Source organism: Hoplias malabaricus, chromosome 1 (assembly GCF_029633855.1).
Source record: "Hoplias malabaricus isolate fHopMal1 chromosome 1, fHopMal1.hap1, whole genome shotgun sequence".
In the NCBI taxonomy this organism is placed as follows: Eukaryota; Metazoa; Chordata; class Actinopteri; order Characiformes; family Erythrinidae; genus Hoplias; species Hoplias malabaricus.
In genome coordinates this window covers 87,588,941-87,601,976 of record NC_089800.1, presented here as the reverse complement: position 1 = coordinate 87,601,976, position 13,036 = coordinate 87,588,941, and the positions used below count along the sequence as shown (strand labels likewise).

Here is a 13,036-nt window from a genome sequence, read left to right as displayed (position 1 = left end):
TCTGTGAGGAGTGTGGTGTGTTCTCCCTGTGTCTGCGTGGGTTTCCTCCGGGTTACTGTCTGTGAGGAGTGTGGTGTGTTCTCCCTGTGTCTGCGTGGGTTTCCTCCGGGTGACTGTCTGTGAGGAGTGTGGTGTGTTCTCCCTGTGTCTGCGTGGGTTTCCTCCGGGTTACTGTCTGTGAGGAGTGTGGTGTGTTCTCCCTGTGTCTGCGTGGGTTTCCTCCGGGTGACTGTCTGTGAGGAGTGTGGTGTGTTCTCCCTGTGTCTGCGTGGGTTTCCTCCGGGTGACTGTCTGTGAGGAGTGTGGTGTGTTCTCCCTGTGTCTGCGCGGGTTTCCTCCGGGTTACTGTCTGTGAGGAGTGTGGTGTGTTCTCCCTGTGTCTGCGTGGGTTTCCTCTGGGTGACTGTCTGTGTGAGGAGTGTGGTGTGTTCTCCCCGTGTCTGCGTGGGTTTCCTCCGGGTGACTGTGTGTGTGAGGAGTGTGGTGTGTTCTCCCTGTGTCTGCGTGGATTTCCTCCGGGTGACTGTCTGTGAGGAGTGTGGTGTGTTCTCCCTGTGTCTGCGTGGATTTCCTCCGGGTGACTGTCTGTGAGGAGTGTGGTGTGTTCTCTCTGTGTCTGCGTGGGTTTCCTCCGGGTGACAGTCTGTGAGGAGTGTGGTGTGTTTTCCCTGTGTCTGCGTGGGTTACAGATAATGAATGAATGAATGAATATTATCTTACTTCCAGTTTTTAAACACTGTACTTCACATAAAGCCGCAACGTCTTACTGAGCAAACAAAATAAACTGATACACCACCTTTACAGTGGAATTATTACAATTGACAAAGGCTGGGCGATACACCCCTAAAATAATATCACGATATTTCAGGGTATTTTGGTGATAACGATATTCTTGGCGATACGAACAAAACACGAAAAATATGTGAATTAATGTAAAAAAACAGACTATTGAAGCAAAATCAATATATATATTAAGAATAAGCTTTTTTCATTTCTAACATAACACCAGGGTTTATTCTACGTCCACTCCACTTTTTTGGAGCAAATTCCTCCGCCTCAGAACCACTTTCCACCGTACTTCACTGTGGCTAAAGACTCAAGTACAGAACGTATGACGTATTACGGGTAAGTGCATGCCGTCATTACGTAAATAAGTCTGAATATCACTAATATGACGATATAATAGTTTTTTCATCATTGTAAAAATGATGACGATACGGTATGGCACAGCCCCACAAGTGACATGGGTTCTGTACCTCATTCCTTCGCCTTGCTGTGCCCCCACCAGTTCAGTGAAGCAAGCTTGTTTCACAGTGTGTGAGTTGGTGGGCTCCAGAGACACACATTAATGCGCACGAGTGAGTTTTTCCCTGACGTCCCGTCAAGCCAAGTTCTGGTGTCACACCGTTTTAGAAAACGACAGAATCACGTTTAACGGAGACGACTGTAACACTCCACACACTCTGAGGCAGTGTGTACCACAGGTTTAACGGGGGTTTAAGCTTGAACTAATCATTAGGTCGTAGCTCGGGTGTAAAACTACAGCTGAGAAATTCCGACACGAGGCGTGTCCCGACTGAATGATTACTTTTGGAATAAAAGAGGGAGGAAACTGTGGCTATTTTGAAGTGGTGATGATCCTGACCTGAACACTCCTCACATTAATGATTCCTTATTACCTGCCAATCATAGTCTCTCTCTCTCTCTCTCTCTCTCTCTCTTTCTCTCCATGTGCCTCACTCTCTCCCTTTCTCTGCCCTCTTGTACAGAGAGGCAGGGAAAAACAGGAAATGCCTGTGCACTGTTCTCACTGCCTCTCTCTCTCTCTCTCTTTCTCTACTATTTCTCCTTCTGCCTCCCAATAATCTCTCCCTCGTTCTCATTCTCCCTCCCTCACCCTCTCTTTCCTTTGTCTCCAGTTCTCAGTTCTCTTTCACTCTCTCCTCCCACTTTCTCTCTTCCCTGTCCCTTACTACTTTCTCTCTCTCGCTCTCTCACTTTCTCCCCCTTAATCCCTCTCTCTTTGTCCCCCATACCACTTTCTCCCTCTCCTTCTCTACCACTTCCTCTCGCCCCCCCCCCCCCCGGCCCCCTCTCTGACTCATGCTGTGTTTGTGAGGGGTGTAGTTGGAGTGTGTAGTGATGATGATGATGATGATGATGATACAGTGAAACAGTCCTCAGTGGGCGGAGTCTTCTCTGGGCTCCAGATCCAGAGCTCCTCCATTCAGCTGGTGACGTGGGGTCTCAGGAATGCTGTGGAGCGGCTGGAAGTGACCCCTCCGTGCTCCATCTACGAGTGTGTTTCTTCATAGCAACTGTTGCTAGGTTGGATACGTTTCACAGAGCAGGACCTAATGAGTTTAAGCTGGCGTGTGGAGGAGAACACGATCTGCTAATTCTGTTACATCAGCTAACAGGCGCTCACGCTGGCTAGCATCGCGGTGAGGGACGGGGGGATGGAGGGTGTAACATTTTTTGAGCCTGAAGTTCCATAACGTCGCTGTCCAATTAAAAGCATGTATCTCCCAAAATAGCAACTTTACAAGAGAAAGGAAAACATTTCTATTGGTTCATTTCTTATGAAATGTTCACACAGTGTGAAGGACAACTGCTGTGTGGAAATGATGCCGTAACTAAACATCCACAAACACGGAGATACGTGTTTTTCAACTGGACAGTGAGGGTATGTGAACAGATACTGAGAGGTGTGCTCAGCTCGTTAGGTGAAGAGAAAGAAGGAGAAGGAAGAGGAGAAGGAAAAGGAGAACGAGAAGAAGGAAAAGAAAAAGGAGAAGAAGAGAAATAAGAAAAACAACAAGTAGAAGATGATGAAGAATAAATATATAGGAGAAAGAAAAGAAAGAAGACAGGCAAGAAAAAGATCATGGAAAAGAAGAGAAGGAGAAGAAGAGAAGAACAAGTAGAAAACGATGAAGAAAAACAAGAATAGAAGAAAAGAAATAGAAGACAAGAAGAAAAGAAAGAAAAGAGAAGAACAAGTATAAGATGATGAAGAAGAAAAGAAGAGAAGAATAAAGACAAAAGAGAAGGAGTAGAAGAAGGAGAAGAAGAAGAGAAGAAGGAGTAGAAGAAGAAGTATAAGGTGATGAAGAAGAAAAGAAGAAAGAGAAGAATAAAGAAGAAAGAGAAGGAGTAGAAGAAGAAAAAAGAGAAGGAGAAGAAAGAAGAAGAAAGAAGAAAGAGATGAAGGAGTACAAGGAGAAGAACATGAAAGAGAAGAATAAAGAAAGAAAAGAAGGAGTAGGAGAAGAAAGAGAAGAATAAAGAGAAGGAAGAGAAGGATTAAAAGAAGAAGAAAGAGAAGAAGGAGAAGAGAAAAACAAGTATAAGATGATGAAGAAGAAGAGAAGGAGAAGAAGAAGAAAGAGAAGAATAAAGAAGAAAGAGAAGAACAATAAGATGATGAAGAAGAAGAAAGAGATGAAGGAGTAGAAGAAGGACAAGAAGAAAGAGAAGAATAAAGAAGAAAAACAAGATGATGAAGAAGGAGAAGAGAACTGGTGACGTTTTTGGGCCCAAATCCACGTCTCTAACCTTCAGGCCACGGCTGAAAAACCCAGACGCTGATGTAGGACTCGTGATGTAAACCCAGCGGTTCTGCAGCGTGTCGTTGGTCTGAATGGGATTTTTCACACTGATCAGGTCACGACTGTGGAGCGTGGACACGGTGCGTCCAGACAGTTTACAAAGCAGCACCATATTTAAACAACACACTCGTAAAATTAAGCAAATGATTCATAAAGGACCAGAGGTATAAACCCCCCCCCAACAGCACCAACTCAAACCCTGTGGGAACCTCTCATCAAACGTCTGGTAGATCAGTCACTCCTGGACAGGCGCGTTAGATTTTTAGAGATTTTTAGAGACCTATAAATAAATATTAACTGTGTGCTGTAAAATGGCACTCGGCAGGAGCTGTGTTCACTTATCTTCACGTAGAAAATCAAGAGAAGCTCATTTAACCACATGACTCTGTGTGTGTGTGTGTGTGTGTGTGTGTGTGAGAGAGAGAGAGACTCTCTTCATGGCCCTGTTGGTTGCTGGGGGCGATTCTGTTGTAGCTGCAGGGTGTCTGTGTGTATAGTGTGTGAGACACTCTCTTGTTGGCCCTGTTTGACGCAGAGTGGGGTGTGATGGTTTAGATGCAGTGTGTGTGTGTGTGTGTGAGAGAGAGAGAGATAAAGATAGATAGAGAAAGACAGAGACTCACCTGGCGGCCCTGTTTGAGGCTGGTTGGCGTGCTGCTGGAGCTGCGAGGTGTGTGAGAGTGTGTGTGAGAGTGTGTGAGGAGACCGGCTGTGCCCAGGAGGCCGAGGCGCTGCACTGGGAGACTCCGCGAGGGAACGGGAAACTGCCGCAGGTTCCTCCGACCCGACACACCACTGCCCACACAACCAGCACTCGGGAGGGAGTTAGACTGCCCAAAACCTCGGCCACTGAAACACACACACACACACACGCACACACACACACACACACACACACACACACACACACACACACACACACACACACACACACACACACACATTCCTGTCACATACCTCACACATGACCTCATCAGGAGACAGGGGAACCTGAGGGAGGGTCAGGTTTAGACATGCCACGGCTAAACAAGAAGATTTTAAATTTCAGTTTAAATTTCCAAGCAGAGAACTCCTGGGGTATGTTTTAACTTAAATTTCTCTAAGTCCCGCCCTCAAAATCCCACTGACCAATCACTGGCAAGAAACTGTAACAGCTATCAGTACAGCATCACAATGACAAACAGGTGTAAGATCTGGATTAAACATTGTGTGTGTGTGTGTGTGTGTGTGTGTGTGTGTGTGTGTGTGTACCAGGAATATATCACATTGTAGGGTCCTGTCAGCAACCTGACATTGTGGGGACTTGTCTGCCCTGGGCCGACCAACTGGTCCCAACAACGTAAGAATTACATTTTAATGTGAAGACAGGTTTTAAGGTTAGGGTTAAGCGAGTCTTCCGCCAGCTGCACTCTGATTGGCTCTGTACATCTGCGTATATGACAGTGTGTCTTTTTGTACAGGTTCTGCTACTGGTCCGACATGAATCATTAAGACTGCTTCTTTCTAAACGTCATACTGAAATAACAGATTTGTGATTGGTCCTTTGTGTGTCAGACCAATTTCTTTTCCTGCAGCAGTAGGCAGTTCTTGAGCATGTTAATGGCGAACGGTAAGAAAGTCTGGGAATGCAAGACTAGGGTTAGGCGAGTGATAAAGTAAAAGGCAGGGCCTGGCAATTAATTGAAATTTAATCGAAATCAACATAATCTTGTCTATATCGATTATTATTATTCTGTTATGTCCCCACTGTGTGTTCATGTACTGTCCCTGTACTGTTTACTATGTACTGTGTTCATGTAAAACCACGCTACCAAGCTGTAGTCACGTGATTCTGCCCCCTATCTGCCACATGGAGGAGAACCTAAACACTGAGGCCGACCGAGCGACTCGAGCTCGTACCAAAGATAATCACAGCGTCTGTGGTTTGGACGTGTTGCGTTTGACTTTAAGACGACACTGAACAAACAGAAGTCAAATGTAAACGCTGAGAAAAGTGAAAAGTTCCCGATCAAAGCACAATCTCACACCAAATATAAACAGTGCTCAAAAAACAAGAGAGGAATGAGCTCCCAGTGACATTAGAAAAAATATCCCAGCTTTAACACTGCAGCATATTTACAGCACAAGCCTCGTCACTGAACTCTGAGGGTCACAAATACAACATTTGTTCATTAATCGTAACAATTTGCACTCATATCGCCCAGCACTAGTAAAAGGTAATCGTAATTCTCCACAACAACAGTCTTTGTAAGGTCCCCACAGTTCAGTTACGAGTGTGCATGTGTGTTTGTGCGTTTTCTGACCCAAGTAAAGTGCTGGGTCTAATTCTTTGAGTCCACATTGTGATCATTTCTGAGGAAGCTGAGGATTTCATCAACCACAAAGAGACAGAGTGACACTCCCCTGCAGAACAGGCATGGAGCCACATCACTCCAGAGAACACAGTTCCACTGCTCCCCTTCCAGCCTATGCCAAGCTGTGGGCATGGGGACCTTAGGGTCATGTGCAGCTACTGTGTGGACAATGGAAGTAGATGAAAGTAACTGAAACTGAGTTTTGTTCTCTCTGTGTCTGCGTGGGTTTCCTCCGGGTGACTGTCTGTGAGGAGTGTGGTGTGTTCTCCCTGTGTCTGCGTGGGTTTCCTCCGGTTGACTGTCTGTGAGGAGTGTGGTGTGTTCTCCCTGTGTCTGCGTGGGTTTCCTCCGGGTGACTGTCTGTGAGGAGTTTGGTGTGTTCTCTCTGTGTCTGCGTGGGTTTCCTCCGAGTGACTGTCTGTGAGGAGTGTGGTGTGTTCTCCCTGTGTCTGCATGGGTTTCCTCCGGGTGACTGTCTGTGAGGAGTGTGGTGTGTTCTCTCTGTGTCTGCATGGGTTTCCTCCGGTTGACTGTCTGTGAGGAGTGTGGTGTGTTCTCCCTGTGTCTGCGTGGGTTTCCTCCGGGTGACTGTCTGTGAGGAGTTTGGTGTGTTCTCTCTGTGTCTGCGTGGGTTTCCTCCGGGTGACTGTCTGTGAGGAGTGTGGTGTGTTCTCCCTGTGTCTGCGTGGGTTTCCCTCGGGTGACTGTCTGTGAGGAGTGTGGTGTGTTCTCCCTGTGTCTCTGTGGGTTTCCTCCGGGTGACTGTCTGTGAGGAGTGTGGTGTGTTCTCCCTCTGTCTGTGTGGGTTTCCTCCGGGTGACTGTCTGTGAGGAACGTGGTGTGTTCTCCGTGTGTCTGTGTGGGTTTCCTCCGGGTGACTGTCTGTGAGGAGTGTGGTGTGTTCTCTCTGTGTCTGCATGGGTTTCCTCCGGTTGACTGTCTGTGAGGAGTGTGGTGTGTTCTCCCTGTGTCTGCGTGGGTTTCCTCCGGGTGACTGTCTGTGAGGAGTTTGGTGTGTTTTCTCTGTGTCTGCGTGGGTTTCCTCCGGGTGACTGTCTGTGAGGAGTGTGGTGTGTTCTCCCTGTGTCTGCGTGGGTTTCCTCCGGGTGACTGTCTGTGAGGAGTGTGGTGTGTTCTCTCTGTGTCTGTGTGGGTTTCCACCGGGTGACTGTCTGTGAGGAGTGTGGGGTGTTCTCTCTGTGTCTGTGTGGGTTTCCTCCGGGTGACTGTCTGTGAGGAGTGTGGTGTGTTCACCCTGTGTCTGCCTGGGTTTCCTCCGTGTGACTGTCTGTGAGGAGTGTGGTGTGTTCTCTCTGTGTCTGCATGGGTTTCCTCCGGTTGACTGTCTGTGAGGAGTGTGGTGTGTTCTCTCTGTGTCTGCGTGGGTTTCCTCCGGGTGACTGTCTGTGAGGAGTTTGGTGTGTTCTCCCTGTGTCTGTGTGGGTTTCCTCCGGGTGACTGTCTGTGAGGAGTGTGAGTGGTTTCCTCCCATGCTCCAAAAACACATGTTGGTAGGTGGATTTGCGACTCAAATGTGTCTGTACGTTGTGAGTGTGTGAGTGAATGTGTGTGTGTGTGTGTGTGTGTCGCCCCCTCCAGGGTGTGTTCCTGCTAGATAAGGGTTACAGAAAAATGAATGAATGAATGAATTATTAACACAACTCATTTCAGAAGGAATGCTGGGACAAGGTGTTGTTCACCAGTTCCGACCACACAGTGCAACGTGAAGAAACAGGGAAAAAACGCTGTCTATTTGTTATGCACATTATGCATTTACATGCTTCAGGACAGTCTGAGCACTCCATTTAAAAAAAGTCCATTCTAAAGCCTGTCCTTATGCTGTAGTGAGGTGAAGACACAGAGCAGGACCGGGGTAAGGCCTGTAAATGTTTCCCTGTGGTTTGTGTTGGTGAGCTCTACCTCCTCTGCTGCCGGTAACCAGCCATGTCCAGCAGGGTTTTCCGAGGGAAGGAGCGGAAGAGCTTCTGCACCTGCTGTTTCCATGACAACAGCCTCTTCTTCTGCGTCTCTGTGAAACCCTGAGAGAGAGAGAGAGATGGAGGGTGGGATAGAGGAATAGAACAATGAATTACAATCATCTCAGCACTTCACATCTCGGCTGATAAGAGTCTAACACCTGAGCAGTTTAATCCAGCTCCTTAGACACGAGTTTCCAGGGATTAAGCTTAGTCCTGGACCCCACAGCAAACTGAATACTGACACTCCACTGAGAAGTAAATGTAGTCCAGGATCTGGCTCTAACAGTGTTTCTCCACTGCATGGTACCTACTGTACTCGACGTTCCTTGGCTCTACTCACTGTTAGGCGACGACGGCGGCACTAACGTTAAGCGCTGCTTACTCATCGCGTACTGGTGTGTTGTTGTTGGGCGGAACACATCTCTGAACAGACTCTGTGTCCACACCGGGTAACCCTTAAAAGCTGAACACCCTTTTTTTAAGAAGTGTTTTTGACCATCAAACGTCCTGCACTCACCTCGTGGATCAGACACTTATCGATGAGCTGCAGGTAGGAGCTGATGTTCTCCTCGTCCGGCCGAGAGACCAGGAGCTGTGTGCAAACTGAAACAGTAAAGACAAAGCATGAAGCACACAAACACCTGCATTCCACCTTAATAGTGTGTGTGTGTGTGTGTGTGTGTTTGTGTGAGAGAGAGAATGTCTGTGTGTATGCATGTATAGTGTGTATCTGTGTTGTGGCCCATGCAGATATTTCCCCTAGAAACGAGAGAAGAGCTCTTCCCTTCTGTGGGTGTTGGTATTAATACGTGAGTGTACCTTTGCCTAGGACTCGTGAACTAAGCAGGGAAATCTCTCTCAAGAACGAGAAATGAGCTGGACTGTGGATCGACTTGGCTTTAAGCTGGTAGCTTTTCCACTAGCACAGCTCCCCTGTGAATGGAGTCGGTGACGTCACAAAACTCCGCCTCTTACAGTTACTGTGGGCTTTGAAAGTCAGCGCAGGCGGTAAAGTCAGGCGCTGTTTACTGGTGTATTGGCTTGTTGTTGTTGTTTGGACTGAACATGGCTCCGTCCCCGGTTCTCACGGAGATTTGGCTGGAGATTTTTATTGGGCACCGTCCCAAGGAGCGTTTAAACCTCTTCAAAACCCCTCGGGGGAAACGTTACGAGTCGCCGCTGTGAGTCGGATAAAAACAAACGTGAAAAGTGCTGTAACTTTAGAGATTTTATAAGCGTCAAGTTTGTGCTGGAGCTCTGCATTTCAGGTGATTTGCAGGTCTCTCCGACCAATCAGAGCTCTGCAGGGCTTACATGTCACCCACAGGGTCTAAGACAGTACCCGGTTCCCGTGTGTGTGTTTATGTGATCGTGTTTGTTTCTTTGCCCATGACATGTGTGAACTGAGTACAGATATCACGAGAGACAAGCTGGACTCTGACTGTCCTTCACACATAGAGCTCTTTGTTTGTGTGTATGTGTGTGTGTGTGTGTGTGTGTGTGTATGTGTGTATGTGTGTGTGTGTGGATGTACCTTTGCCCATGACTCGTGTGAAATGAGCGGGGAGATCTCCCCCAGGAATCAGAGAAGAGCTGGACTCTGACTCTCCTCCACACAGAGAGCTCTTTCCCTCTGAGCTCAGCAGGGGGCGCTGTGAGGAGTCCTCCAGACTGAACGGCTTGATCGGTGTCAGGATGATCTGATGGAGCTCCTGCAGAGGAACGCGCAGGTTACCCCCCTCCAACACGTCCTGAAAGAGAGAGAGAGAGAGAGAGAGAGAGAGAGAGAGAGAGAGAGAGAGAGGAGTAAATGATATGAGAGTTTGGAAAGAATTAAAATGAGGATAAAACAGGGAGAAAGGGAAGAAAGAAAAAAGATCAGGAAGAAAGTGAGAAACATACAGAGAAATTATTAGAGAAAAGTAGGGGGTAAAAAAGAAGGGGAGAGAAAGGGAGGAAGATAAAGGGAATAACGAAAAGAGAGAAGGGAGAGTAATAAAAAGGGGAAATGAAAGAGTGAGAGAGATGATAACGAAGGGCGAAACTCCTCCGAAGGTTGTGTCGTGGAGTTTTATTATTTTTATTATAAATTGTAATTTTGCACGAATTTGTTCTGAGTCATTCTTATTCTTATATTTCTGTCGTTGCGCTCGGAGTAAGTACTCACAACAGTCAAATGACCTGCCCTTGGCGCTTCTATGTCTCAGTAACGTAGGTCAAAGCAGTGCCGTGCTTCTAGTGTAATGGTGGAAGTGGAAATTCAAATATGAAGCTGATAAATTTGCTAATTCTGTGATACCTCAGGTGGTAAAATGGCAGCGACACTCGCGTCTTACCTCTCCTGTGTTTTCTGAAGTGGATCACATTAAGTGGAGCCGTTTAAGGTTGATAGGCGTAAATCCGCTATCAAAAACATATCAAGTCTCAGCTTCATCCTCTTTTCCACAAAACTTTTCAGTACTGGAGATGTCAGATTTGGGTTGTGAGCCGGGATCTAAGCTTCAGATCCACGTAAAGCATCTATTATATAAGACTGTGACCAAGCTGAGAACTGAAGCCGGGTAATGTAGGGTAGCACCACGATAACTGAGCTATATTATAATGAATCTTGAATACTGTTTGAGTTTGGGATTTTCCACCAAGACGATTGAGTTTGACAAACACATTCATACCACTGTAGGTCTTCGCACTACCTCCCTTTACAATAATATTTCAAGCAGAGTTATAAACCGACATGAAACAACACAAATTTGCATACAGCCCCCTCTTTCTGCAACAATATAGCAAAGGCTAATCCTCGCACATGCCGTCAATCAATCAGTCAGTCACTCAGTCATTCAGTCAATAAGTCACTCTGTCAGTCAGTCAGTCAGTATATCACTCAATCAGTCAGTTACTCACTCACTGTCATTCAGTCTGTCAATAAGTCACTGTCAGTCAGTCATTCACTCACTCAGTCAGTCACTCACTCAGTCAGTCAGTCAGTCAGTCACACAGTCAGTCACTCAGTCAGTCAGTCACTCAGTCAGTCACTCAGTCAGTCACTCAGTCAGTCACTCAGTCACACAGTCAGTCACTCAGTCACACAGTCAGTCACTCAGTCACACAGTCAGTCACTCACTCACTCACACAGTCAGTCACTCAATGTCATTCAGTCAGTCACTCAGTCAGTCAGTCACACAGCCAGTCAGTCACTCAGTCAGCCACACAGTCAGTCACTTACACAGTCAGTCAGTCAGTCACTCACACAGTCAGTCACTCAGTCAGTCAGTCACACAGCCATGCACTCACTCAGTCAGTCACACAGTCAGTCAGTCACTCAGTCACTCACACAGTCAGTCAGTCAGTCACTCACACAGTCAGTCAGTCAGTCACTCACACAGTCAGTAACTCAGTCACACAGTCACTCAGTTACACAGTCAGTCACTCAGTCACACAGTCAGTCAGTCACTCATTCAGTCACTCAGTTAGTCACTCAGTCAGTTAGTCACTCACTCAGTCAGTCAGTCACTCAGTCACTTACACAGTCACTCAGTCAGTCAGTCACTCAGTCAGTCACTTACACAGTCAGTAACTCAGTCACTCACTCAGTCAGTCACTCAGTTTAGTCACTCAGTCAGTCAGTCACTCAGTTAGTCAGTCACTCAGTTAGTCAGTCACTCACTCAGTTAGTCAGTCACTCACTCAGTTAGTCAGTCACTCAGTCAGTCAGTCACTCAGTTTAGTCACTCAGTCAGTCAGTCACTCAGTCAGTCAGTCACTCAGTTAGTCAGTCACTCAGTTAGTCAGTCACTCAGTCAGTCAGTCACTCAGTCAGTCACTCAGTCAGTAAAAAAGCCTCTTCCACCAGAATACCACATTGAACAAGGACACAGTGTCACTGATGCTAAGCACCACAGCACAACCCTGTGGAGAAGTTCCTAAATGTGAGTGAATGAGTGAGTATGCTTGTGAATATGTGAGTGACTGATTATGTATGTGAATGAGTGAGTGAGTATTTGTATCTAAAAGTATCTTGTTTCTGTTAGAGAGAGTGATAGAGAGAGACAGACAGACAAACCTTCTCCAGAGAGCGTAGCATGTTCTGCCTCTCTCTCAGTTTCTGGATGCTGATGATGATTTTGTGCCGTGCTCCTTTAGTGACGTTCTGCAAAGAGACAGAGAGAGACAGAGACAGACAGAGACAAAGACAGAGACAGAGAGAGACACAGATGTGATCAGAGCTGTGAGGTCTCTGGGTTAAAAGCTAAAACAACTGGTAGTTTCTCCCCTCTTTTAAATTTGAAAGCTTTATGCCAGATTTTGGAACATTTCTGTGAGAACATTTGAAGGCATTCAGCCACATGAACCTCAGTGAGGTCAGGTGCTGACGATGGAGGATTAATTCTGGATCCCCAGCACATACACTACTCCTGAGAACACAGTTCTACTGCTCCAAAGCCCAAAGCTGGTGCTCTTTGCATCCTCAGAGGAGCATGTGTGTCCATAGGAAGCACCTGAATGCACTCATTATCAGAGATGACCACAAACCTCTGGACAAATAGTGTACATTAGTCTCTAAGCTCAAGAAAGACAGCCATCTTTGTTTGGACTACAATGATGGACTACATTTGTGGGAGCGCTACTGAACCGCTGCTTTAACACAGAGCTAAAGGTGCACTGCGCTCACCTGTGCCTCCAGCTGCTGCTCTGTGAGTGACATCATCTCGTCGTAGGTCATGGTGGAGAAGAGGCCGGCGTACTTGTGGAGACGAAGACTCTTCAGCCACGCCGGCACATCTGCGGACAAGCACACACACGTTTACACACACTCAGCCCGAATCAGCTCCGAGAGAAAACTGAGATAACCCTGACGTCATGGGAAAGAGTCGCAGATTCACGTCCAGCTTTTTAAAGCTTTTAAATTCAGCATTTTTCGTCTTAGTCTCCAACTGCTTCTTACCGTTGTTTACAAACAGACAATAATTTCACCACACTTCCCTGAACTACGTGGACTGTTTTTAGACCCCTGTCGACGTCTGTAGGGTCTGTAGACTATTTCAGAGACCGGAAATGACAACTGTAGACTCCTCTGGACCATTGTAGACGCCTG

The 13,036-nt window shown here is 46.8% G+C and overlaps 1 protein-coding gene across 1 annotated transcript in view; it reads right to left on the bottom strand.

Moving 5' to 3' along the window:
- Positions 1-13,036, bottom strand: part of samd4a (sterile alpha motif domain containing 4A) — a 31,381-nt gene that overhangs the window by 8,201 nt on the left and 10,144 nt on the right. Inside the window, exons 4-9 of the mRNA XM_066657242.1 lie at positions 12,614-12,723; positions 12,005-12,091; positions 9,479-9,695; positions 8,462-8,547; positions 7,886-8,004; positions 4,235-4,460 (exon numbers count right to left, since the gene is read on the bottom strand). Of these exons, the coding sequence (XP_066513339.1) occupies positions 4,235-4,460; positions 7,886-8,004; positions 8,462-8,547; positions 9,479-9,695; positions 12,005-12,091; positions 12,614-12,723 (845 nt within the window). The remainder of the gene's footprint in view (positions 1-4,234; positions 4,461-7,885; positions 8,005-8,461; positions 8,548-9,478; positions 9,696-12,004; positions 12,092-12,613; positions 12,724-13,036) is intronic.